Here is a 27,037-nt window from a genome sequence, read left to right as displayed (position 1 = left end):
CACGACGTCGGAATGCATTTCAGCCTTGGCACCAGGGTTACCAGGTCAAAATATGAAAAATCTGGCAAAGTATCGAATAAAAATCTGGGAAAATCTGGCAGATGAAAATATAACAATTCTGCATGGTGAAGGGGAGTAAAGATATGAATTAATTCAATAATTTGTAAAATTCAGATAGTTTAACTGATGTTATGACCTAAAAATGTCGAATTTATATTTTCTTTAAGAAATACACAAGCTATTTTTGTTTATTTTCAATTCAATTCGATCATTCTAATCAAAAAATTGTTCAAAATTCTCAAAAAGTAAAAAATCTGGCAAAATCTGTCAATATCTGGCACAGAGAAGGATGAATCTTTATTCTGGCTGACACTTGAAAAATCTGGCATTCCCAGATTTATCTGGCAACCTGGCAACCCTGCTTGGCACTTCCGGTGAGAGACGCAAAATGTGGTTTTAGGGGAATGCTTATCATAATTTTGTTAAAATGATTTGAAATTTACCTTATGAAACGAAAACCCTCTACAAAAAAGAACTTTTGGCAAAAAGAGCAGAGTTGTTGAAACGCTATTAAAACAAATAAAACCTCAATTGATCAGAATGAAACTCGTGAAATCCGTAAAATTTGAGCCATTCTGCAAAATTTAGTACTACCCATGAAATCACGTGAAAACTACTACCCGAGCATGGGTAAATAACAAGGGAAATGCGTAATAATACCTTTCTCTGGTATCAATACCAAATTTTGGTATTCCTGGACCCTATAAAATTTGTCTTAAGGATTATGCAAGAGCAAAATGTGCTATCATACCAATTTAAGGTATTGTTTTGATATTGCAAAATTGCAGAATTTGTCAATGGTCGAACACCACATTTTGGTATTCTTTTGGTATTAAAGTGTTTTATCAAATTCCTCTGAAACTATGGGAAAATTTTGACCAATTTTGACAAAATAATTAATTTTGCGCTAAAATGATGTCTCAAAGCGAATCCTTTCATTGAAAACCGGAAATTTCAAACTTGATTTTAAACATTTTTGATATACCCCCTACAGAAATGACTTGAAATTGTGGAAAATTTTCTAAGTCAGGATGGCACATTTTGGTATTATTTTGGTATTAAAGTGTTTTATCAAATTCCTCTGAAACTATGGGAAAATTTTGACCAATTTTGACAAAATAATTAATTTGTCGCTAAAATGATGTCTCAAAGGGAATGCTTTCATTAAAAACCGGAAATTTCAAACTTGATTTTAAACATTTTTGATATACCCCCTACAGAAATGACTTGAAATTGTGGAAAATTTTCTAAGTCAGGATGGCACATTTTGGTATTATTTTGGTATTAAAGTGTTTTATCAAATTCCTCTGAAACTATGGGAAAATTTTGACCAATTTTGACAAAATAATTAATTTGTCGCTAAAATGATGTCTCAAAGGGAATGCTTTCATTAAAAACCGGAAATTTCAAACTTGATTTTAAACATTTTTGATATACCCCCTACAGAAATGACTTGAAATTGTGGAAAATTTTCTAAGTCAGGATGGCACATTTTGGTATTATTTTGTTATTAAAGTGTTTTATCAAATTCCTCTGAAACTATGGGAAATTTTTTACCAATTTTGACAAAATAATTAACTTTGCGCTAAAATGATGTCTCAAAGCGAATGCTTTCATTGAAAACCGGAAATTTCAAACTTGATTTTAAACATTTTTGATATACCCCCTAAAGAAATGACTTGAAATTGTGGAAAATTTTCTAAGTCATGATGATTTTGGTATTATTTTGGTATTGAAAGGTTTCATCAATTTTCTCTGAAACTATGAGAAATTTTTTAAAAATTTTGACGAGTTAATTAATTTTGCGCTAAAATTACTTGAAACCCAAAAAAGTTATTTAAAGCTGATTTACCCACTAATATTTTTTTCAAAAACGTTGAAATTTCTCTAAGTTGGGATAACCAAATACTTTGAAAAACGAGTCAATCAACAGATTATTGAATTTTGGTGAATTTCAATCCAGTTTCATTTCAATAATACTTATTTTTCAATCTTGTTATTTTTCAGTAGCTTCAAGAACTTCAAGCACAGGCCGTTCATCAATGACAAATGCATTCGGTGTGGTGAAGAATATCACTAAGAACAACATGGAATCATCAGGTGAGTAGATCTGGCTGTTGCATATGGATCATTACCGTTTTTTCACTAACACTAACACTGTTGCACTAAAAATGGTATGAAAATACCAAATTTTGGTATTACTTGTGCAAATACCAGCGACCAAAATGTGCCCTTGGTTGCCCAGTAATAGATGGTAAAATACCATGAAATCATACCAAAATCATGTATGTGAAAGACCACAGGAATACCAAAATATGATTTTCCAAGGGCGCGGGAATATCTAAAATTAAAACCATGGCAATACCAAGTTTTGGTATACAAGCAATGTTCACAAATCCAGAAGACCTCAACTTGGTATTGAAATGGTTTTATTTTGAGGTATTATTTTACCCTTGGAATAACATGGTTTGGTATTGTTGTGCCCTTCCACATACAAGATTTTGGTATGATTTCATGGTATTTTACCATCTATTACTGGGCAACCAAGGGCACATTTTGGTCGCTGTTATTTGCCCAAGTAATACCAAAATTTGGTATTCCCGTGTTATTTACCCCTGCTCGGGTATTTGGCTTCATCCAAAACACCAAATTCTGCACATTTTTTTTTTAAATAATTCATCCGTGAAGTTCTTGTAATGTTATCCCCTTTACAACTCAACCACGCCTCTAGGCAAGCTTCGATCTCAAAATTCGTCAAAAATCCATTTTTCAACCATTTTTAAATATTTAAATGCATTGAAAAGACGAACTCCTGAAATTCCAAAAAATTAAAAAATAAGTAAATTAGCGTGGGAAGTGTGACTTGCCCTATGTGATTTTGCCAATGTTTTTAAAAATGTAATTTTTTCTGGGGTCAACAGTTCTCTACGAAATCGATTTTTTTTAAATAAAAATTTTCCTATTTTTTAATCCGGCTGAAACTTTTATGATGCTTTCGGTATGCCCAAAGAAGCCATTTTACATCATTAGTTTGTCCATATAATTTTCCTTACAAATTTGGCAGCTGTCCATTCAAAAATGATTCATGAAAATTAAAAAATCTGTATCTTTTGAAGGAATTTTTTGATCGATTTTGTGTCTTCGGCAAAGTTGTAGGTATGGATATGGACTACACTGAAAAAAATGTTACACGGTAAAAAAAATTAAAAAATATCGAATGCCAACTTTTCAGAAATTGCCAGGTTGTGCAAAAAATCTTTAACCGAGTTATGAATTTTTGAATCAATATTGATTTTTTCAAAAAGTCGACATATTGGTAGCAAAAAATTTTCAGCTTCATTTTACGATGTAAAATCAAATTTGCAATCAAAAAGTACTTTAGTGGAATAAAGATAAACTGCACCATTTTCAAGTTAAATCCATTTTTAAGGTAATTTTTTTGAAAATAGTAGCAGCTTTTCATTTTTTAGAACAAGTGCACAGGTTTGCCCACTTTTGAAAAAAATATTTTTGAAAAGCTGAGAAAATTTTCTGTACTTTGCTATTTTGAACTTTTTTGATATCTCAGCAACTAATGGCAACTAATACAATATTGAAATATGCAACATTAGTGAAATTTTCCGATCTTTTAAAAAACAATAAAGGTCGTATCAACATAGTTTCAAAAAGAAAAATATAGAGAATTTTCTCAGCTTTCCGAAAAAATTTTTTTTTTCAAAAGTGGGCAAACATGTGCATTAATTAAAAAAAATATGGAAAACTGCGGCTATTTTCAAAAAAATTACCTTAAAATAGCTATAACTTGAAAACGGTGCGCTTTATGAAAATTTCACTAAGGCCGTTGCAAATATTTGCAAATATGAAGTTTATGTCCCTCGACTCTAGCCAAAGTCGAGGGGGGGGGGGCAAAAAAATAAAAAAAAAATGAAATTACAAGTCACCATATTGACATTTGAATGAAAAAAGTGTTAAAAAATGCATTATACATCTGCCCAGTTATTTTGCAATCATTAGTTTTCAAAATATCTAAGTACTGACGAAAATTTTATTTTTTGCGCAAAATATTTTTTTTGTGGTGCTGTACATTGGAATTTTCTAAAAATTCAAAACATTTAAACAAGCCCAAACATGCTTAATATGATTATCAATGCAGAAAAATGCATTTTAGATTGTTTTCAGTTGAAGAGACTACTATTCTCATGGAAATATAGAAGTTTTTTGGAAAAATATACTTTTTGCCCCCTGATTTTTCAGGACAATTTTGAAGGGGAGGGGGGGGGAGCGACATAAACTTTAAAAAATATTTGCAACGGCCTAAACTGCCGCTCTAATCGTGTCCGTCCCATATGTAAAAACAGCAAGCCGAGAAAAACGCGTGTCAAAGTTGTCCCGCCCATAAGGCTACGTGTTAGAATTTCACGAAAAAGTGGATTTTCTCCGGCTTTCTAGAACAAAGTATTACATTTTATTGGTTTTTCTGATAGTTTACATGATTTTGAACCAAACTGCATCATTACCTCAAAATTGACGAAATTACATATGGGACGGACTTGATTTGAGCGGCAGTAAAGTACTTTTTGATTGCAAATTTGATTTAACATCGAAAATAATTTTTTTTTGCGACCAATATTTCGATTTTTTTTTTGAAAAAATCAGTATTGATTAAAAAATTCATAACTCGGTCAAAGATTTTTTGCACAACCTGGCAATTTCTGAAAATCTGGCATTTCATGTCCCATAAAACATATCAAAACATTAAAAAATAGTGTTTTTTTTTTGCAAATCAAGTTTTAGCGACAAAATGTTAAATTAAAAATCCAAAAAAAAATTAACTGTGTCTCATTTTTTTCAGTGTAGTCCGTATCCATACCTACAACTTTGCCCAAGACACCAAATCGATCAAAAAATTCCTTCAAAAGATATAGATTTTTGAATTTTCATGAATCATTTTTGAATGGACAGCTGTCAAATTTGTATGGAAAATTATATGGACAAACTAATGATGCAAAATGGCTTCTTTGGGCATACCGAAGGCACCAAAAAAGTTTCAGCCGGATTAAAAAATACATAAAAAAAACGAATGACCGATATCTGAGAGAATTGCTCTATATGTAAACATATGTATGCAGTACTTTTTAAATTTTTCATAAAACACGAGAAAAATAAAAAAATCGAAAACAGTTACAGTTTTGAAAATGGTATTTTTTTATTGCCAGTGGAATTTTGGGCCATTTTTTCACACGCACAAAAAAAGTTGGAACCTAGGTTGGAACAATGTTTTCTGATGGCAAAAATTACAGATTTGATCAAATCGTGTTCTGCAAAGTTCTAGGCTCATCCTTACAATTCACTCAAAAAAAGAATCGTCCTGATTGGTTGAGTTATGTCCGAGAACCAGCTAGTTGAAGTTACCGTTCAAAATTTTTCGGAGGGTTGGAAGTGGAATGCTGTTTTGCGACTTGGAAAAATATTTCGTGCATATTATTTATCAGAATTTCAAAAAGGTATTTTTTTAATAGTCTTATTTACTCAACCACATCAAAATCTTCATCAGTATCATGTTCCAAGTACCTTTTACAGAGCTCCTACCACTTCTAGGTACATTTTGGCCAACCAAGCAACCGAGCAGCAGCAGCAATATCGTAGAGCTGACGTTGGCGTCTCGTCGATCGATGCTACCGACGACGACGACGACGATTCTGGCGACGACTAGTCACCAAGCTCCAAGCTCAGTTCAGCTTGCCCAGCAACAGCAGCCGAATGAAAAAAGCACACTTGCCAGTACTCGCTCTGTATGCAGTTCGCCCAGCCACCCACACAAAGTGGGTGGCTCAGGGGGGTGGATTGGACCATTTCCACCCCCTCCCTTCTTGAGGCTCTTTGATGTGCGTAAACGAACTCACATGCAATCTCTCCTTCCTTCTCTTTCTCTCTCGCTTTATTTTCCTCGAGCAAACGCCAAAAGCAAAGCTCTTCGAACACAGATTTCAGCCAGACTCGTTCTTTGCCAGAAGCTGTGTGACTGTGTGTGGGTGGAAAAGTGCCACCCCCACCCCAAATCCCAACCACCCACTTTTTCGCTGCTGAAGCTGAAGGTAGCAATTTTCGAGTGCTCTCTGTAAGTGTGCTTGCATGTGTGTGGGAATGTGACCCGTCGACGACTCGACTTTTTTGCCATTTAAAATCCAAAATTCTCAAAATGAATATTTCCATGGCGATTCCAAGTCGCTCTCTTTTCGGTGGAATTGGAATAATCTTTATTCAATTAAGACGCGCGTTTATGGATTCCGGCGAAAATGGTGGCTGCGATGGCGATGGCTTTTCATCAGAGGAGAGTCCATCAACGGAAAACTAGATTTCGTATGGATATGTATTCCATGAATGGGAAATTTGATGGCGTTGTGAGTGATTTTGTAGAGCACTTTTGAGATGCTCATCTGCACAGAAGTCATCGGCCACGCGTCATGAATGGTGAGTTGGTCTGCTAGGCCAGGCCAGAGGGAGGGGGTCAGTTATGGAAGTGCACTGAAAGATTCATTTAATGCTTTCAGGGGCACCATTAGGTAAAATCGAGGGTGTCCAACGTTTCGGCCCTGTTTAGTGTTCACAGCAGAAAATCTAATGGTAAAATAGCCTTCAAAAGCTTGCAAATCACTTATGGGAGAAAAGTAACTAAATATTACACACAAATTGTACAGTTTTTCTGTACACACTAAAATAATTCAAACCTGCCGAATTCAAACCTAGCTAAATAGTCTGCTTATAAATTTTTTATAAAAAAAAATGAATTTTAGGACACAATTTTCCTGACACTAAGAAACCCATCTTTTCTTGTTTTTTTATTAGAAATTTATCAGTTATTTTATCAGGTTGAAGAAAATCGTTTTAAGTTGGATACATGCAGCTCAGAGTTGATTTTTACAGAAAGTTTTATTTATATTTGAAAGAATAGTATTTTTAATTTATTTTTTATTTTTTGAAAAATCGTGTTTTATTTTAAATTGGCACCATTGCCAAGTTCAAAGTGCACAATTTTCAAAAAATTTAAATCAAGACTAACATTTCAATAGGGCGTAGTATTGAATGTTTGGCCCTTTTGATATGTTAGTCTTGATAGAATAAAATTGATAAAATTTTGAAAATATTGTTTTCGAAAAGATGGGAAAATTTCACGGATGTTTCATGTTTCAACATTGAAAAAAAAAATCAGTATTGATTCAAAAAAAAGCATAACTCAGTCAAAGATTTTTTGGACAACCTGGAAATTTCTGAAAAGTTAGCTTTTGATGTCTCATTAAAAAAAAAAAAATGTGTTTTTTTGCAAATCAAATTTTAGTGACAAAAAGTGAAATAAAAAATCACTTTTTTTATACCGTGTATCATTTTTTTTCAGTGAAGTTCTTATCCATACCTACAACTTTGCCCAAGACACTGAATCGATATAAAAAATTCCTTCAAAAGATACAGATTTTTGAATTTTCATGTATCATTTTTGTATGGACAGCTGCCAAATTTGTATGGAAAATTATATGGACAAACTAATGATGCAAATGGCTTCTTTGGGCATACCAAAGGCACCAAAAAAGTTTCAGCCGAATAAAAAATTACAAAAATTAAAATTAAAGAAAAAAGACCGATTTCGTAGAGAATTGTTCAATAATTTAAAATGCAATGTTGACCTTGTTGAGATTTGGATTGGAAGAATTCTTTTTAAATTTAAATTAATTGCTTTGATTTTTTTTTATTTATTAATCTGAATTATGAAAACTTCAGATTTCTGTCAAATAATTGTTCCTTTAAGCTTGGTCCAAATCGGTGTATGTAGAGTCCAAAAGTGTACTTACTTGACATGGAATGACCCTTAAGCAAGCGCTCCAAAATTTTTAGAATATAGTTATTTTCGATTCGATTCCAAGCACAATATCATCACTTTATTCTCCACGCTTGGAACGTGACCGGTTGCGAACCGTCTCCGGACTTGGAATGCCAAAAGAACGCCGACAGAACTGTGTTGTTGTGAGATGTTAACATGTCGTCCTTCTTCTTTTTTATATTTATTTTGCTGGCACCAGAAACCGGTGTGCACATCCAGCCCCAGCAGTCTCATCAGGCACTCTAGCGCGTGGGCGAAAAAAGTCCCTCTTTTCGCTGGAAAGCGTTAGCCTTTATTGCCTCTGGGTACTTTTCGATGTGCTACAGTGAGCCTTTGAACAGTTGTTGGTTTCGAAAATTGAATTAAAACTGAGTGTTGTTTGACTTGTTGCTTTCGTAATTTATTCTTTATTTTTTTTTAGATTTTTTTTTTAAATATATTTGATTTTTTTTGCAAAATAACTTTTCTACAAAGTCTTAATCCAAAGCCAACTGTAGTCCCAAATGTGCCAGAAAACGATAAAAGGATCCTCATTTTCTGCAGTGGCCACCAGCGTGGGAGTGTGGGCAGAGTTTTCCCATGTCGGAGCTAATTTTCGGCTAATATAATTAATATATGAATGAAGATTAATGTCCCCACGACACACGACATTACACCAGCAATTTGAAACTACTACATCATGGAGCATGGTTTGGAAGCCAAAAATAGGGAAAGACAGCCGAGGGCTCGTCAGCCGGGGACTGAAAGTGATTGAGCGATGGCCTTCCACATTTGGGGCTCCTGGTTTGGACTTTTACGGGTTGATGATTTGATTTAGGTGGTGAAAGTTTCTCCCTTTGGAAATGGATGGGAAACACGTTCAGGGAGAGTCCTGGGAAACACATGACATTCAAAAGATAATTACGTCATCCAAGTTGACCGTACGTGATGGGAATGTTGGTGTGATCAGGTTGAAAGCAGAGTGCAAACTGCGAAACTTTTTTTTTATTTTTTATTAAATTTAATTTTGCTATGCTTTTCAGACAATGTAGAATGTCACCGAACTTTTCCTCCACTTCCTAATCAAAACAACCGCACAATGTTGCCCTGATCGATTCCATTTCAAAACAACTCATAACCCTTTTACAAACACCCCCCAAAAGAGAGATTTTCCTAGTGTAAAACCATTTATCCCAAAATCCATTCTCCGACCAATTTCGTCTCAGTTTGTGTGCCAGTCAGTCGTCGTCGTCGCCGTCGCTGGCAAAATTAGATCAACCTGGGCAATACCCCCCGCCAAACTCTCCACCTTTCTCAATTTTCCCGATTTTCCCGGAAAAAAAAGCGCGCGCAAACAATCCGGGAAAAGCGAGCAAACCGCACCCACAGATCGCGCCGTCAGATTTATCCCCCACTTTGGGCTGCTGTTGCTTGGAAAGTTCCCCCGCTCTTCGATTGAAAAATCTGGTGGCGACGCTTAGATAACGCACACACACACACACATGTATGGTGTCGCACACACACTCGCAAAACTATGGGAAGAGCTTTTTGTGGCGATTTGGCGACGACGATGCGAAATCCCACAGGAGTCTGGAGCATTTTGCTCGGAGATGGTCGTGTGAAAGTGGGAGCTTAGTGTGTTTTTTTTTCAGTGTCGGAAGCAATAATATTTGTGGGTGAGATCTGAGGGAAGATTTTGAAGGAGCTTATTGAAAAGTTTGCTCTAGCATTTTTATAAATTACTCAGCTGCTTGATTATGTCGAATGTATTTAGATAATTTTTTGAGTTATTTTTCAAAATGATTTAAAACTGGTTATAAACCCCTTTAAAATTTGGATTCTAAAAACACAAAAGAAAAAAGTGTAGATTGAAAAACACTTTTATTCTAAAACAAGAAATAATATTTTGCTATTGTTAAAATCAAAACATTCAACAAAAATAATATTTTTTGCAAAACAAAAAAAATAAGCTTCACAAGTTACTAGCTATTAAAATTTTATCAATAAATTTATGGTTTTTTTTCCTGGTTTTTTGTTGCCTTTTCGATGTATGGTCCCAATATTAAAAAAAATGTAAGCAGATTAAAAATCCATTGTTTGGTTTAAAATGCATAAATAAACGTCATAAAATTTATTTTCAATAGATTACAACCGATGTGACACATTAAAATTAGGCCGTTGCAAATATTTTTTAAAGTATATGTCCCTCGGCTCTGACCAAAGTCGAGGGGGGGGGGGAGAATAAAAATTGAAATTACAAGCCTAGGTTTCAACATTTGGATGAAAAAAGTGTTTTAAAATGCATTTTACAGGCGTACAGTTGCTTTCCAATCATTAGTTTTAAAAATGTCGAAGTATTGACGGATTTTTTTTTCGCAAAAAAAAACTTTTCGTGGGACTGTACATTGGTATTTCATGAAAATTTAAAATGTTTTCAAAGAAGTTCAAACATGCTGAATATGATTTTAAATGCGGGAAATGCATTTTAACTGGTTTTCAGTTGATTTAACTTGAATTTTCATTAAAATTTTGATTTTTTTCGAAAAATATGTTTTTTGCCCCCTGATTATTCAGGCCAACTTTGAAGGGGGGGGGGGGGGCGACATATGCTTTGAAAAATATTTGCAACGGCCTTAAGATTTCTAGTGTTTTTTTAATAGGTCCTATAAACATATAAACACAATTGCTTATAGGACATTTAAAAAAAAAACTCTAGATTTTTACCAATTTTTTTTGCCCCCTAATTTTTTGAAGAAGGGGGAGTGAACAAAAAATGGAAATAAAATTTACATTGACCTTATAAAAAAAAAATGTTATTATTAAGTTTAAAAAGTTTATAAGCTTTTCAACAAAATACATATGAATTTAGGATAAAATTTATTGAAAGTTAAAATTCCACCTATAATTCTTTGAAACTAGTTTTGCTTATAAAAATATCAATTTATATTGCATGCGGTACCAAATCAGAAGCTTGAATTAAAAGTTTTCATATTTTGCATTAAATTCGTTCCACTAAAAATATCTACAAATTTGAAGATTGTTTAATATAGAAAAATGGAAGACTGATTGTGGAATGATGTTAATTTATCGTAAAATTTCAATCATGTTTCTGTGCCATGAAAAAACATTCAAACGAAGTCAATTATAAACCTGAAAAACATGTGGTATAATAAAACCATTAAAAAAAACTACTTTGTATGGTTTGAGAGGCGCTCAAAAAATGAAAAATATATATTCAAAACCTGCTCCAATTATTTGAAAATATTCAGTTGTTTGAAGTAAAACAAACTTCAAAACACGAGAAGTTCGATTTTAAGGAAATACTAAAAAGCTTTACCATTTTGTTGAGGAGCTGAACCAGTATGACTTGTTTTAGAAAAGTTATTTGTCATGAAAAACAAACTGGTCACAGAGGCAAGTTTAAAAGTAATTTTATGATTGTGGAGTATGGATTCATTTTACTCATTGTCTGAACACATTGATAAAAAAATACATCCCATAAAAAAATATACCTGAGATACTTTTTTGATTTGAATAAAAAAATTCAAGCTGTTAATTGATCTTCACACTTATTTTAACCATTAAAGTCGCTGTCCTATATTATTTCGATGCCTAATATTAATCAGAACAAAGTTCAGAACAATTTTCAATATATTTAAAATTTCCCGGGAATTCCAGGGATTTCCCGGGAAATTGGTTGAAAATTTCCCGTTTCCCGGGAAATTTGTAACCCCGGGAAATTGGACGCTCTAAGTATAGGCCAAGCTTGATCATCTCTGAACATACTTTTTTCGAAAAGATCTAAAAATTTCCAATAAATTTGCCTTAAAGACATTGAAGATTTCCTAAGATAGAAGAGCAAACAGGAAAATGTGGGTTTTTCTTTATCATCAAAATTAGGTTTTTTTTTTGAATAGGTTAAGAAATTTTACAATTTTTTTTTAAACATTAAAATCAAGCATGGTAATGGTCATTATTCAAACTTTTTTAGAAAATACTATCACAAAATGTTTATGCATTATAGCAGTTGTGCTACTGTTACAAATTTGCAAATATGAATGATTTTAAGAAAATCTGAGGTCTCAAAATTCAAAATTGCGAAAAGACTAATAGTGCTCAATTTGAATAAAATACAAATAAAATCGTAATTTTTTTTTTTGCAATCGCGTCGTGAAACTACTTACTTTTCCTGTCATTCTTGAACGACGAAATAGCCTACTTTTCTGTACCAAAAATAACAGAATCGAATAGCAACACTTTTCAAAATAAGTGCTGAAAAGTTCTACTTTTCAGCAAAAAAACAAAAACAAACCATCCACATTAACGACCCCCGGGTCTTTTGTGGTCTCTATTGCAAGTTTCTGCTCGAACCTAGGAGTCCGAAGGCTTGAATGGGGAGAGCACCCAAACCTCTTTTTACTCCAAGGAACCTTCCACCCCAGTGTTTGAACTGACGACCTTTGGATTGCGAGTCCAACCGCCGCCAGCGATTCCACCGGAGTAGGCTTGGTTTGGTGTGTTGCTTGTACTTATGGCATGGAGACGACTCCTACACCTGGAATGACTTAACGGCCTAACAACCAAGACCGGGACCGACATTTTACTTCCTCATCCGATGGAAGGTTCCAGCAGATGGGAATCGAACCCAGAATCATCCGCTTACAAAGCGGACAGCGTAACCATTCGGCCACGCACTGCCACCTACTTTTCAGCACTTGTTTCGAAAAGTAACACTTTTCCAAAAAAAAAATGAATCAAACAATTTATTGACAAAATACATGAAAATTTGACTTAAAATTTCACTCAATGGGTGTTTTTCGGAATTGCAAAAAATGTTGTATGGAACTCGTTGCAAAACTTGATTTCTTCAGCACTCTTCGTATTTATCCAACTCGGTGAACTTCGTTGAGTAAATGTACGACTCGTGCTGAAAAAATCCTCTTTTTGCAAACTTGTTGCATAAACTACTATTTAAATAGTTTATGATCGATTGTACAAGTTTTTAAGTTTTTGCAATGAAAATAAGATTTTTCGCAATATTTTCCATTCTTATTTTTTTTGGGGAATTTTGACCAGAGAAGAACTTGAAATTTGTCAAAAAATAAAAACGTTAAAAACTTGAAAATGTTTTCAAACACTGCCAAATGAATTTTAATCAACTTGTACCATAGCTAAAAAAAATCATTTTTTGTCATTTAAAACATTTCCAAAATTTTAAATTTTAAAAAATGGTGACATCGTGTAATTTTATTATTTGTGTGAATAGTTCAATTTAAAAAAATGGTAATTTTTATTCAGGTTTGAATTTTTTTCTGATAAGTTCTAAGCAATATTGCCAAAGACACCAATTCAATCATAAAAACTGTTCTCAAGATACAAAGTTTTGGCTATATTAAGATAATGGTTGCCAATATTGTATAGAGACTTGTATGGACAAATCAAGGATGCAAATTACTTCTTAGGTCATGGAAAAAGTACACACAGAGTTTGACCTAATTGCTTTTGCTAATACCATCCCATTTTTGACAACACGATTTTTTCAAACTTTTCTCTTGCCTAAAAAAGTATTAGATTGGTTTCCGATCAACAATTTAGAATAACAATGAAGTTAGTCTCATTCATCTGTAATTTTTGAGTTGAGAAAATGTGTCTAAAAGTCTTGTTGCCAAAAACGGGTCTTGATTTATATAAATAAATTATAATATATTTTCCAATTTTACACATTTTTTACTTTGAACTATAATTAGTATATAAAATTGATTGTATGTGATTTTTCCATGTGTTTTCTAATAGATCTTGTTATTTAGTTTTTTTTGTTAGTTTTGTTTTGTCTGGCCAAAAAAATGTTCAGGAATGTTTTTATATGAACTTGTAACGTTTGATTTCAAAAAATTTCAAACACGCACTTTAATTCAATCAAAAAGTTTTCAAATTGAACCCAACTTCAAAGTCCTAATCAATTTCCCACCACCCCGGACGACTCTTCCCAGAAGTCTGCTTTTTAATTAGAACCTCACTACTGCTCAATCCTCCCATCAACAACAATGTTTTTGATTGGCACAACTTCACCAAGCCCACGTACTAATTCCATCACGGCTGGCAACACTGCCCCTGCAATTTTTCGGGACGAAACCGCGCGCGCGGCACGTGGCCGGAATTCAACTTATTCATTACCAGCTATTTCGAGAGGAAGAGAGAGGCACGTGGACTTGTGTAAATTCCACGGCAACACTGGTTTGGTCGACTGGTGGAATTCGACGCTGTTCAGAATGGCAATTTAATTAATTTGATTGCTAATGGGGGTGGAGGTGGTGGTCGGGGGGCTGATGGAATGTACGCCGTGCTACATTATCGATGTATAATTAAGTGAGCGCGACAAATGTTGTGTGTGCGGCGGCGGTGATTTCCACCGCCGCAGCTGATTGACGTCAGCAGCAGCAAGTGACGGGTGTTTGTCCAGGCTGATTGCAATTTGTAACATTGGAAGCGCTTGTTAGGAGGGGGTGTGTGCTTTCTTGGAACATTGTTCCAAGGGTAGTGTTGACCTTGAAGTTTAACTTTCGCCAGACTAATCCCAGGTTGGTCGTTCGAACTTTGTAATCCGACTGACCTTCCGTCTGACAGGGATAGTATGAAGATGAGTTATTTGCTCAGGAGATTTCAAGTACGGACTTCAAGGTCGAGGAATTCCGAAAATTTTCTTGAAAGCTCACTTCAATTACGGACTTCAAAGTCAAAGCACTCTTTGCTCAATTTAGTGCAAGTTCGAACATCTTCAGGTAAGTACTTATAAAATTAGTGAAGTGAGTTGGAGCCAATCTGAGTAAGTATTCTGTCAACTGTCAATCTGTCACTAGTTCAACAGATAACGCCTGAATGCATGCATTCAGGCGTTATAAAGTCAAGCAGCTTTGAAGCTTCAAAGCTGCTTGCTTGACCTAGCGTTTGACCTCGCGCCAGCCAACTGTCACACTTGGACGTGGCACGTGGAGCGCGCTCAAGGACTCTTGCAAACTTCCCGGGCACAACTTCTCACCCCGTTGATTGGTATCCCGGCAAGCGCTATCTTGTCAAGGTGTCCTCTCTTGACATGCTTCCTGAACACGAGTTCTACTGCCGCTGCCCAAGACGACGTCGCAAAAGATGGATGATGATGATGTTTTGTCCGTAATTTTTTCCTTCTTCTCTTCTGAACATCGCCGTTGAGCGATAAACTTTCCAACTGAATTTGATGGAAAAGTTGTTGCTGCTCAGGTCGTTTCTCGTTAGTCACACACAAACACTTCAGCAAGGTAGACAGCGGAGTACGCTGAAGAAAAAGTTAATCGGCTGTTGGCTCTGTGCGCGCACGAGAGAAGCTTGAATTATTATTGATCGATCGGGGCGCGACGTTCTAGCTTTTGCTCTCGCGGCGCCATCTTCCCAGAAGCCTGGCGCGATTAATCGGAGTTTCACTTGCAGTCCAGTGGGAGTCGTCGACTTCCGGAAGTTGGCTGCCACACGCGTGGGGGATCGAGCGAAAGTCTAGGCCTTTCGTGTGCCAAAACCGAGGGACACCCCCGTAATGAATGATGGCGTCCCGGGGTCATAAATTTGGCTGGCCAGCAGCCTAATGGCGGGGGAGCGCTGCCAATTCCTGCGTGGGTGGATCAAAGTGGGCTCGAGGAGATGGCTGTGAAGGTCTAATGTCGGAGAGAAGCAGTTACGAGAGTGTTCACTCGGGGTGGGTTTTGGCATCCTAGAAGCTGTTCAAAGACGGAAGTGATTCTTGGAACTGTGGAAAAATCGTCTGAAGTCAAGTCGAAGTCACTTAAAACAAAGTTATATCTTATAGATGTAACTTGCTTGATCTTTCAAGCAGCAATGTTATGTAGGAAGAAATTTGCTGACCAGAAGAATATTTGCTTTCAAAAACGAACTTCAATGGTTAGCTACTTCCTCGAAAAGATAAAAAAGTTTCCATTGAAGTCATTTCAAAGTCAATAAAATAATCGTGGTTCCTTGCCAATCCTACCTGATGAACCTTACAAGCGTTAATTTGAAAAATAAAACTGTTGCTCAACGAAAATTTGATTTCAAAAACGGACTTCATTTTTGAAATTCTCTTTTGCTAGATTATGAACAAATGTAAAATTTTGGTTTTCATCTCTAAACCGGACGTCAAATTAAAGGCCTTACAGGAAGTTTTCCACAGTTGATATAAGTTTTTTTCAGGTGAAAGTATGCATATAAATTTGAGTGTGTGATATAGTGATAGTGATAATGATAGTGATAGTGATAGTGATAGTGATAGTGATAGAGTTAGAGATAGTGATAGTGATAGTGATAGTGATAGTGATAGTGATAGTGATAGTGATAGTGATAGTGATAGTGATAGTGATAGTGATAGTGATAGTGATAGTGATAGTGATAGTGATAGTGATAGTGATAGTGATAGTGATAGTGATAGTGATAGTTATAGTGATAGTGATAGTGATAGTGATAAAGATAGTGATAGTGATGCTTTTGAGTACCTTGAGAGACTTGACAGATTTTGAAATTAAAGAATTTCAAAGACTAAGAAGATTAGGAAGATTCATAAGTAAAAAAATAATAGAAGAATTAGAAGACTTCGAAAATTTAGAAGACTTGGAAGATTTAGAAGACTTGGAAGATTTAGAAGACTTGGAAGATTTAGAAGACTTGGAAGATTCAGAAAACTTGGAAGATTTAGAAGACTTGGAAGATTTAGAAGACTTGGAAGATTTAGAAGACTTGGAAGATTCAGAAAACTTGGAAGACTTGTAAAATTTAGAAGACTTGGAAGATTCAGAAAACTTGGATGATTTAGAAGATTTAGAAAACTTGGGTAATTTAGAAGACTTGGTAGATTCAGAAGACTTGGAAGATTCAGAAGACTTGGATGATTCAGAAAACTTGGAAGATTTAGAAGACTTGGAAGATTTAGAAGACTTGGAAGATTTAGAAGACTTGGAAGATTTAGAAGACTTGGAAGATTTAGAAGACTTGGAAAATTTAAAAGACTTGGAAGATTCAGAAAATTTAGAAGATTTGGAAGACTTGCAAGATTTAGAAGACTTGGAAAATTTAGAAGACTTGGAAGATTTAGAAGACTTGGCAGATTTAGAAGACTTGGAAGATTTAGAAGACTTGAAAGGAAAATTTCCTGACTTTTCAAATGCTACATCATTCACAGTCCCCTCAAAGCTAATCGTCCGAAGCAAATAGTGCGCAATAGACCATGTATTTGTTCCAGCTCAGGTCCAGTCACCTGGTTCTGCCAACTCAATTTTCTCAACTCACCACTCTGACAGACGGCAGGCAAAACAATTCAGGTGCGACTGCCTGCTGGCTTTTGCTTCCGAGAATCCATTAACAATTGGCAGAGCAACTACACCTACACGTGTGGCTCACGCACATAGAAAACTTGGAACGAGAAAAGTGGATCCGAAATATTTCACTGACCATGTTAGGGTTGCTCTTGGAAATGTTTTGAATTTGAAGTCAAAATGTGTTCATTGTCGATTTATTTTGTTTTAGATTGCAAGTTTGGAAATTTGGAACCACCCTAATCTGTTGATGGAATAAAAGTTAGCTCCACAGAGACTTATAAATATTTACCCAGAAAATTACTCCTCATTACATCACTCAACGGGTACTTCCCCCTGTCGGAAAAGTAGAGCAAAAATTGCTCACATGCTTTCCTTACATCACACTCTAATCGATTGCAATTTTAACGATCCGCCAGATCATTCCACGGAACCACTCTAACAGCTCCCTGTCACACACACACACCATTGACGGGAAGCCATCTGCCACACCTGCAGAATTCCCCTCGGGAACGCACCTGGCAAACGGAAATTTACGGCATGACACGACACATTGCCCTCCGGGGCTCGTTCCATAGCATTGGTGTCCAAACCACGCAGAAAGCGGTTCAATTTTTATAATCTTACAAACATTAGAAACTAAACCAACCTATACTCAATACGCCTAAAAGTATGCAGCACGTTGCAAAAGCAATCAATTTCGCAAATCACTTTTGTGATCGCGCAAGCAAAGCTTGCGAGTTCCGCAATTTATGTCACGAAGTGTTGTTCCTCTTCCAGCAAAAGTGGTTTAATACCGTCACGTCCGGATTGCACGGTGCAACAAACAGGTGGCCACAGGTGACGACGCAGCGAGTGACGAGTGTGTCAACAAGGCGGCGCCGTCTCGACCGGGTCAACTTTTGCGGAAAGTACTTTTCCTTGGCAATTTCTAGCGGGGGGGAAAAAGTTGTGCTATTCATATTTTTCCGAGCTTGCTGGAGCTTGGTTACCGTGCCGATAGGTGGCGTTGAACTGAGAAGGGGAAAACGCCTGAATGTAGGCAAATTTGGGAGGTGTTTTCAAAATTTTATCAATAGATGGCGTTGCTTTGTTCAAATAGCCTAAAGTTAGGCAAAACATCTTATTCAGAGTTTTCAGAGGCAAATTGCATACATTTCGGCGTGTTCAACGCCACCCTCGCTACAGTACCCAACCAAAAGGTTAAAAGTTCACCGAGCGCGCAAAATTGTCCGGAAACTTGGGTGTAAAGCTTCTTCGTGGATTACGCCCGGTGACGTTTATTTGACGGTGTAGATTCCGGCTGTGCGGTTTTCAGCCAGGGCGCGGAAACGGAACAGCTTATCTGAACCTGCCAATTTATTTGCTGTCAAGCGCGGAGAGCGGGGAAAAGATTGCTAAGCCTGGGTAGAACTTATTGGCAAGCTCAGCGCAAAAAGATTATCGGCCCTAATTGGATGTGTGTGGGAAAAATGGGATTCCGGAAGGTGGCTTCCAGTAAGGTCATCAATTGTGGTGATCCTGCGGGGAAGGTGGTTCGTGGAAGGTTAAAAATTTGGGATGTTCATCTCTAATCGGGACGTCAAATTTAAGGCTTCGCTGGAATTCAAAAATTATTTGTGTGGAGTGTATGCAGTGTTTGATGAGAATCAAGTGCAGAATTATGGTAACTTAGTATACTTGAACAAAGAAAAACGACTAAAGATTGTGAAAATATGAAGACATTGCAAACTGGTGACACTAGGAAGACCGTAATGATAAAGTGATTAAAAATTGGATTTTCATCTCTAATCAGGACGTCAAATTTAAAGTTTCACTGAAAGCTATCACTAGCTGAACTGATTTTTATTAGTGAAAGTGAGTATTAAGTGTTTAGTGTGTAATACGTGAGTAATGTACAGTGTGAAAAAAGTGATTAGAGTTAAGACTTTGAGGAAGAATTCGAAGACATGGAAGATTTGGAAGACTTGGAAGATTAAGAAGACTTGGAAGATTTGGAAGACTTGGCAGATTTGGAAGACTTGGAAGAATTCGAAGACTTGGAAGATTTGGAAGACTTGAAAGATTTGGAAGATTTAGAAGACTTGGAAGCTATCACTAGCTGAACTGTTTTTTATTAGTGAAAGTGAGTATTTAGTGTTTAGTGTGTAATACGTGAGTAATGTACAGTGTGAAAAAAGTGATTAGAGTTAAGACTTTGAGGAAGAATTCGAAGACTTGGAAGATTTGGAAGACTTGGAAGATTAAGAAGACTTGGAAGATTTGGAAGACTTGGCAGATTTGGAAGACTTGGAAGAATTCGAAGACTTGGAAGATTTGGAAGACTTGAAAGATTTGGAAGATTTAGAAGACTTGGAAGATTTAGAAGACTTGGAAGAATTCGAAGACTTTGAAGATTTAGAAAACTTGGAAGATTTGGAAGATTTAGAAGACTTGGAAGATTTGAAAGACTTGAAAGATTTGGAAGACATGGAAGATTTAGAAGACTTGGAAGATTTGGAAGACTTGAAAGATTTGGAATACTTGGAAGATTTAGAAGACTTGGAAGAACTCAAAGACTTGGAAGAATTCAAAGACTTGAAGATTTGGAAAACATGGAAAATTTGGAAGACTTGAAAGATTGGGAATTGGAAGATTTAGAAGACTTGGAATATTTAGAAGACTTGGAAGATTTAGAAGACTTGGAAGAATTCGAAGACTTGGAAGGATTCGAAGACTTGGAAGATTTAGAAGACTTGGCAGATTTGGAAGACTTGAAAGATTTGGAAGATTTAGAAGACTTGGAAGATTTAGAAGACTTGGAAGAATTCGAAGACTTTGAAGATTTAGAAAACTTGGAAGATTTGGAAGATTTAGAAGACTTGGAAGATTTGATAGACTTGAAAGATTTGGAAGACATGGAAGATTTAGAAGACTTGGAAGATTTGGAAGACTTGAAAGATTTGGAATACTTGGAAGATTTAGAAGACTTGGAAGAACTCAAAGACTTGGAAGAATTCAAAGACTTGAAGATTTGGAAAACATGGAAAATTTGGAAGACTTGAAAGATTGGGAATTGGAAGATTTAGAAGACTTGGAATATTTAGAAGACTTGGAAGATTTAGAAGACTTGGAAGAATTCGAAGACTTGGAAGGATTCGAAGACTTGGAAGATTTAGAAGACTTGGCAGATTTGGAAGACTTGAAAGATTTGGAAGATTTCGAAGACTTGGAAGATTTGAAAGACTTGAAAGATTTGGAAGACTTGGAAGATTTGGAAGACTTGAAAGATTGGGAATTGGAAGATTTAGAAGACTTGGAATATTTAGAAGGCTTGGAAGATTTAGAAGACTTGGAAGAATTCGAAGACTTGGAAGAATTCGAAGACTTGAAAGATTTGGAAAATTCGGAAGACTTGAATGATTTAGAAGACTTGCAATAATTCAAAGACTTGGAATATTCGGAAGACTTTGCAGATTTGGAAAGTTTAGAAGACTTGGAAGATTGGGAAGACTTGAAAGTAGAAGGCTCATTTGAAATTGTGAGATTATAAAAAAATGTTAATCTTGAAGGAGAAGTTTTGAAAGATTTGGAAGACTTATATTTTTTAAAAAATTTGGAAGGCATAACCTTTGGAAGTTCTGAAAGATTTGAAATTATTTCCTAAAAATTAGTTTGGCAAGTTTTTTGGTTGTAATCATTACATTAATAAAATAAACATTTATTAAATATCAGGAAAATGGCATCATCGTTCCTCGCCGCGCCGCCGGAACTGCTGTTCCTTCGTGTCATCCATCCAGCCACAGCCATCCAGAATTCAGCCTTGACGAAGCTCAAGCATGCGCAAACGCCAGCGAAAATGTCCTCGCCAAGGCACATCTGCATCCTTAGAACCCATTTTATTATTATTATTTTTGCACCGACTCACGTCCGGCGGCAGCAGCAACCTGTTGTGTTAGAAGATTCTTCCCCCCCAAACCATAAAAAGCATAGCTCCTCTTTCTCTCGACTAATCAACCGGGCAATCAAACTGGCCGATGATGAAGATGTTTATGAGCGCTCCGCACACCCCAATTAGGGCGAAAAGCGCCGTGCCCCGTGTGGAATTGTTTCCTGATGAGAAATAAAACAGACTGCTGCTGCTGACCTTCCCGGAAGGGAGGAGGACCTGCTCTGTGCTGTTTCGGAAAACAGATGAAAAATTAACCCACACACACACACCGGGAGAATTCCGTTGGCCTTTTACTTTCGGTTTCGCCTCCCGGCGGTCAAAATGCCGACGGCCTGTTGTTAAGGATGAAACCTACATTTGGAGGAAAAAGCACAGGGATTGATGGTGTGGTATTTTGCAGAGAGCACGAGAATGTTGATTAATATTGAAAGGCATTTGTGAGCGTCGAGTTTGGAGGAACGCGAGCTCGTTTGAGATTTGGAATTCATGAGGGCCAATCATGTTTGATGTGTTGAAGGATTGGGAAATAACGACAAAACAAATCAGCAGAAACAGTTTTAGGGACGAATTCATTAGCAACATTCAAAATTTACTAATTCTTATTTTCAATTCAATTCAATTTATTTTGCAACGTACCAAAGAACATTTAATTTATACTTCAAATAATCATTGACGTCACAAGAATTATTTTTATAAATTTTTCAGTAATATTGTAGAATGCTTTCTTTATTGAAATTTATGTTTATTTTGGAATTTATTGGATTTTAAGGAATTTACATTTTAACATTCAAAAACCATTTATATCGTTCATATAAGAAATAAATCCTCTTGAATCCAACATTACCCTAATCCTAAAATATTTTAAATCCTTCAAAAATCAATTTTGTTCTACAATAGTGTTGTTCCAACATTTGAGTAGTTCATAGAACTTCGCGAGATTTTATGACATCCAAAATAAGCATTTTCAGCCCATTAAAAAGGAAAAACCAGATTCAAAAATAAAAAAAAATATTTTCATTCGAAAAGAGAAGAAGACTTGACATAAGTTTCAATTTTTAACATTGAATTTCGAACCAACAGTTTCTGATATATCATCAGTTGAAAATGAGAGCAAATTGAGTACTAACACTGAGAAATACTAAATCTTTAATAGGCCTCAGCACCTAGCAGACCGTTTTATCAAGACTTAAAAGGAAAATTCCAGAAAAATTTCGAAAATACTTTTTTATTCAGATGGCTCCACTCCGGTTTTTTTTTTATTGTAACCTTGAAATGCCTTCAACTTGTAATTTTTGATTGTAAATTCGATTTTGCATATTAAATTGAACCAAATTTTGTGTATGATAATTGCCTTAAAAATGGAAAAAGCATGGAAAAAATAAAGAGTTAATTTTAATAAATTGAGATCTTTTAAAATTCTTTGTTATTACCTACTTCACACACTTAGATTTGTTCACCGAATTCGGAAAAGTTTACCGAATTTTCAACTGCTGAACAGTTCGGTAAACTATAAACTACAGAAATTGGTAAAAACTTATCGAAATTTGGTAATGAAGTTCATTATTGTTCATCGTACAACCGAAATTTGGTAAAATTTTGTTCATTTTGACAGATGGTTTACCGATCTAAACTTAACCGATTTTTCAACATCCGGATTCGTTAAAAAAAACTAAATCAACAACCGAATTCGGTAAAAGGTAAAAGTGTGTATTGCCGAAGACAAAAAATCGCTTAGAAAAATCTTTCTCATAACACATATATCGAATATTCATTTGTCCATTTTGTATGAAAAAACTAACGAGATTTTTTTTCAATTAATAAAATCTCTATAATATCATAAAAAAATACTATGAGAAGTAGATTTAAGAAACCATACAGAATTACTACCGTTTAAAATAGTTTTTAAGCTTATTTTGGCATTTTCAAACTTGGTTTTGAACATAAACTATGACTCTGAAGTATTTTAAAATAGGTTTAAGAATTTTCTATAACAAAAAGAATTTTCTATAACGAAGCTTTCAAAAGTTGATACTTTCTCAATATGTAGAAATTATCAACAACAAACTGATATTTTTGCTAATCCAGCAGATTTCCAGAAAACAAAATCCAAGTGCTGATAAGTCAGCATTGAATACTCAATGGAAATGGTTTAGTACTGTTTTCTTTCCAGACTTGTGCCTCTTTTTGATCATAAGCCGTTTTGTAAAGTTATGACTAAGAAAGAAATTCGTTTAGATCAAACAAATATAATGAAAAGATAATGATATGTTTTTATCTGGTTCTAATACCAAAATTAATTTTTATGTGTTTTTTTTGGCTAACTTAAATTTATCGTAAAAAATGTCACAATTTTGAGGTACGCCCTTTTGAAATGTTTTCAATTGCAATAAACAGTGTGCCTTCAAGGCTCTCTTCCTATTTTATTAACACCTAAACTCCCAAGCTCGAGAAAAAGGGGGAATTTCCATACAACCCCCTTTTTCTCGAGCTTGGGATTTAAGGTGTTAAGAGCAATTTTTTTTTCTGTTTGAGTATTAAGCCACTTAATCCTGATTACGAGAACTATTGTAGCGTTAAGAGCAAATGCTTGAAATTTGTTCACCTTATCAGAAATGCCACATCTTATTTGATTTGCAGTAGTCCTTAGAAAAATGTACGATTTTCTCCCAGTAAATCGACTGCATTTCACCGATTTCTACTGCAATTTTTTTAAAGCAGATTGTCATTGTTTTTACAAAAATTAGGACGCAGGTTCGAATTCTTGGTCTTATAGATACAAAATATATTCAGAGTTTTGTTATTGTTTAACTTGATTGAATAAATCGTCTGTTGTGTGCTATCTTTTGACAACGACCATTTAGTACTATACGAGAAAATCGATTTTTAAAGTTTGATGATAAATATTTTCAAAACTATGAATGGTAGAGTAAAACTTCTTGAAGCAATCGGTTCGTATACTATCGCCTAACAAACGCTCCAAGTTTCAAATAATTTAGTTACACAAGTTAAAAGATACAGTAAATTATGTAAACAAAAATCTGAAAAGCACGTGTCACAAGTGTGTTTCGAAAGTAAAATTGTACTACGTGTCACAAGTGTGCACAGAATTCCCATACGAACTAAAATAGGCTTAACTCAATAGTTTAACCGACTTAATCAGTATATTTTCGAAAACAAAAGATTGCATTGCCTTTGAAAGTGTGTATCAACATAAATTTGTGAAAAACAAAAAAAAATTCCACATTTTCCAACAACATGTATGACGGGTCACAAGTGTGCACGATAATTTTGATGATAAATTAGTCTATGTCACAAGTGTGTATTGCGATATCCGGGAAACGGAAGCGAATTCCCAAAATCGGGTTGAAGCAGATGAAATTTTTAACCTTGAAATTAGTGCGGTTCCCTTCTCGTACTTATTGCATGACATTTAGGCAATGGCGAAAAACAGCTCCAATTTCCCGTACAAATTTAGAGATATAAGGTATATTTTACAGATGTCCCAGCGCTACTAGAAACAGTTATCTTCATTATTGCACTACTGAATTGCAGTACTTCTTCTGAAGTTCTCTAGAATTCCAACGAAGGTAATAGAATATTCTACCACCCAACTCTAGGATCACATCCATCAATTAGCACCGTAATAAACGTTCACGGTCGTGCTCCAGGCGTCCAGGTAAAACGCCAGCAAAAATTCTTCCCCGCTCAAGACCTTGAGAATCGGTCGCGCATGTGTCCTCCTACAACCCCATTTTACTCACCGATCTGCGGCACGTCGTACTGCCGCTGTCCGCGGGCACTGCGCAGCATCAGCTGGCTGGCCATGCCGTGCGGAATCGACGGCATGCCACCAGCACTTCCTCCCGCAGCTCCTCCTCCGTTCTGCCCACTACTGTCCCCGGACGATCCGGACGAGCTCGCCGACGACGACGAGGACGATCGCTTGTTGTTGGCGGGATTTCGCTGCTCTAGCGGTTGATCCGCGCCGTCCTCGTCGTCATCGTCGCCGACCAGTTCGGCGGCGTTCCGGTTCTGCTGCTGGGGTCGGTTCTGTTGCGCGTTGTGCGGGTTGTTGTGGCCGACGTAGTTGTTCTGCACGCCGAATAGCTCCTGGAGACCGCGCGGCTGGATGAGGGGACCTACGGGGTGGCGCACCGGCGGCGGACTCAGCTCGGGCAGTTCGTTACTGGTGAGGTGGTTGATGACGACGCCGTGGGGACCGCCGGAGGCGGCCCCGGAGGACGTGGCGATTCCGAGGTGAGCCTGTTGCATCGCTGCACCGACGGCCAGCTGTTGCTGCTGCTGGAGCAGCTGCTGGTGGGGGTTGTTGTTTGGGATGGGGGGTGCCGCCGGGATGGCGTTCTCCGCCGCCAGCAGCTCGGACATGTCGTCCAGCTCTTCGAGCAGCTGCTGGGCGGAGGCGGGCGGGGGTGGGGGCGGTGCCTTGAGGTACGCGTCCCGCGCCATGTGCAGCGAGTACGTGCTGGACAGGACGCTCATGTACGCCAGAATGGGCAGAACCTCGCGGAACATTGCGCTTTGGGGGGGTTGGGGGTCTATGTACAATAGAGAGTTGGTCAACCGGGTGGGGTAACCTTGCGCCTTTCACACGAAAACACACGCACTTGCACGCACAAACTCGCGTAATAAGTTAATCAACAGGTTCAAAAGGGGGTGAGCGCGCCTCCCGTTTTTCTCACACCAGAGGTCGCCTCGCGGCAGTCTATTTTTAGGCGCAACCTCGCAGTGAATCCTCTCCGCACACTTCCGATATCGATTGCCAGCGTTGTTATCCTGATTGTGTGTGTTGGTGTGACCACCTGAACCGCGCGGACGGTCTTCTTTGTCCACGACAACAACACACGACCAACTCCCGCAAGCGCCTAGATATTGATTCTTCTTCACCACGAACCACACACTCTTTTCTCGCACCGGAGCTTCTTCAACCGGAGGGGGGGCCTCACACAACACAACTCTTGCTCTTTTCCTTCCTGGCGTTACGGCGTAACGCTGTTGGTGTGTGTGTTTGCGTTTTCTTCCTCTTGCACAAGCCCGGACTTGTTAGTGTATAAAAATAGAACCTCTTCCGCTCGCTTCGCACTCACTTCTTCACGCGTTCTTCACTATCTCCGGTTCCGCTGAACACCACACTGAACACTGGCTGCACCCGACTGGTGGTAGTGGTTTTGCCTTTGTTGATTCCGTTCTTCACTCACTCACACTCACGCGCGCGTTTGGTGGGGGGGACACAGCTCAGCCAGAAGACCTTAGAACTCCAGAACTTGCGACAACTTGACGGGTGACACGTTCGACAGGTGTGCGCTGTGTATCCTCGCGGGTTCCCGGAAGTGTTTTGCCGTAACTTCCACAGGAGCGTGTCTTCTTCTTCTTCTTCGTTACCACTTTGGCTCGCACTAGCCTAGCCTCTAGCGACCTTTTTCGTCAGAGTGTTGTTGCCACCAAAGTTGGTACCGTCTTCACGCGGGCAAGCTGGACCCGCTTGGGCCATGACGGGCGGCGGACACACACGCCGGGGGGACACACTCACTCACGGGGACAGACCAACGTCTCGCGCGTCTCGCGTCTGTCTTCCTTGGCCGTCTCAGCGCTCTGGCGTAACACGTCGTCGTTCCGGTACTGTCTCGTCGAAGGGATGAAACGCGAATGAATCGTGTGCCTGCTGGTTCCGGGCCGAAGCTCTCGGCTAACAACGCAACAGCACTTCGGTGTGTGTCCTTCCGAAAGCGCGTCCCACGCCGCGGAGCTTTTACTCTCGGGCCGAGTCGCTGGGGCGCACGCGCCGACCTTTTTCATTCAGGACCTCTGCCGTCGTCGTCGTCGTGTACAATCTCCGACGGCGGCGAC

The 27,037-nt window shown here is 37.3% G+C and overlaps 1 protein-coding gene across 1 annotated transcript in view; it reads right to left on the bottom strand.

Moving 5' to 3' along the window:
- The window catches only part of LOC120412772 (uncharacterized), a 138,695-nt gene extending 111,890 nt beyond the window's left edge, over positions 1-26,805 (bottom strand). The window contains exon 1 of the mRNA XM_039573367.2: positions 24,934-26,805. Coding sequence (XP_039429301.1) covers positions 24,934-25,705 — 772 coding nt within the window. The 5' untranslated portion in view covers positions 25,706-26,805. The remainder of the gene's footprint in view (positions 1-24,933) is intronic.
- Between the last annotated feature and the right edge of the window lie 232 nt (positions 26,806-27,037).

This window comes from Culex pipiens, chromosome 2 (assembly GCF_016801865.2).
Source record: "Culex pipiens pallens isolate TS chromosome 2, TS_CPP_V2, whole genome shotgun sequence".
NCBI lineage: Eukaryota > Metazoa > Arthropoda > Insecta > Diptera > Culicidae > Culex > Culex pipiens.
Note: the sequence above shows the minus strand (reverse complement) of the source record. Positions and strands in the feature narration are given on the sequence as shown.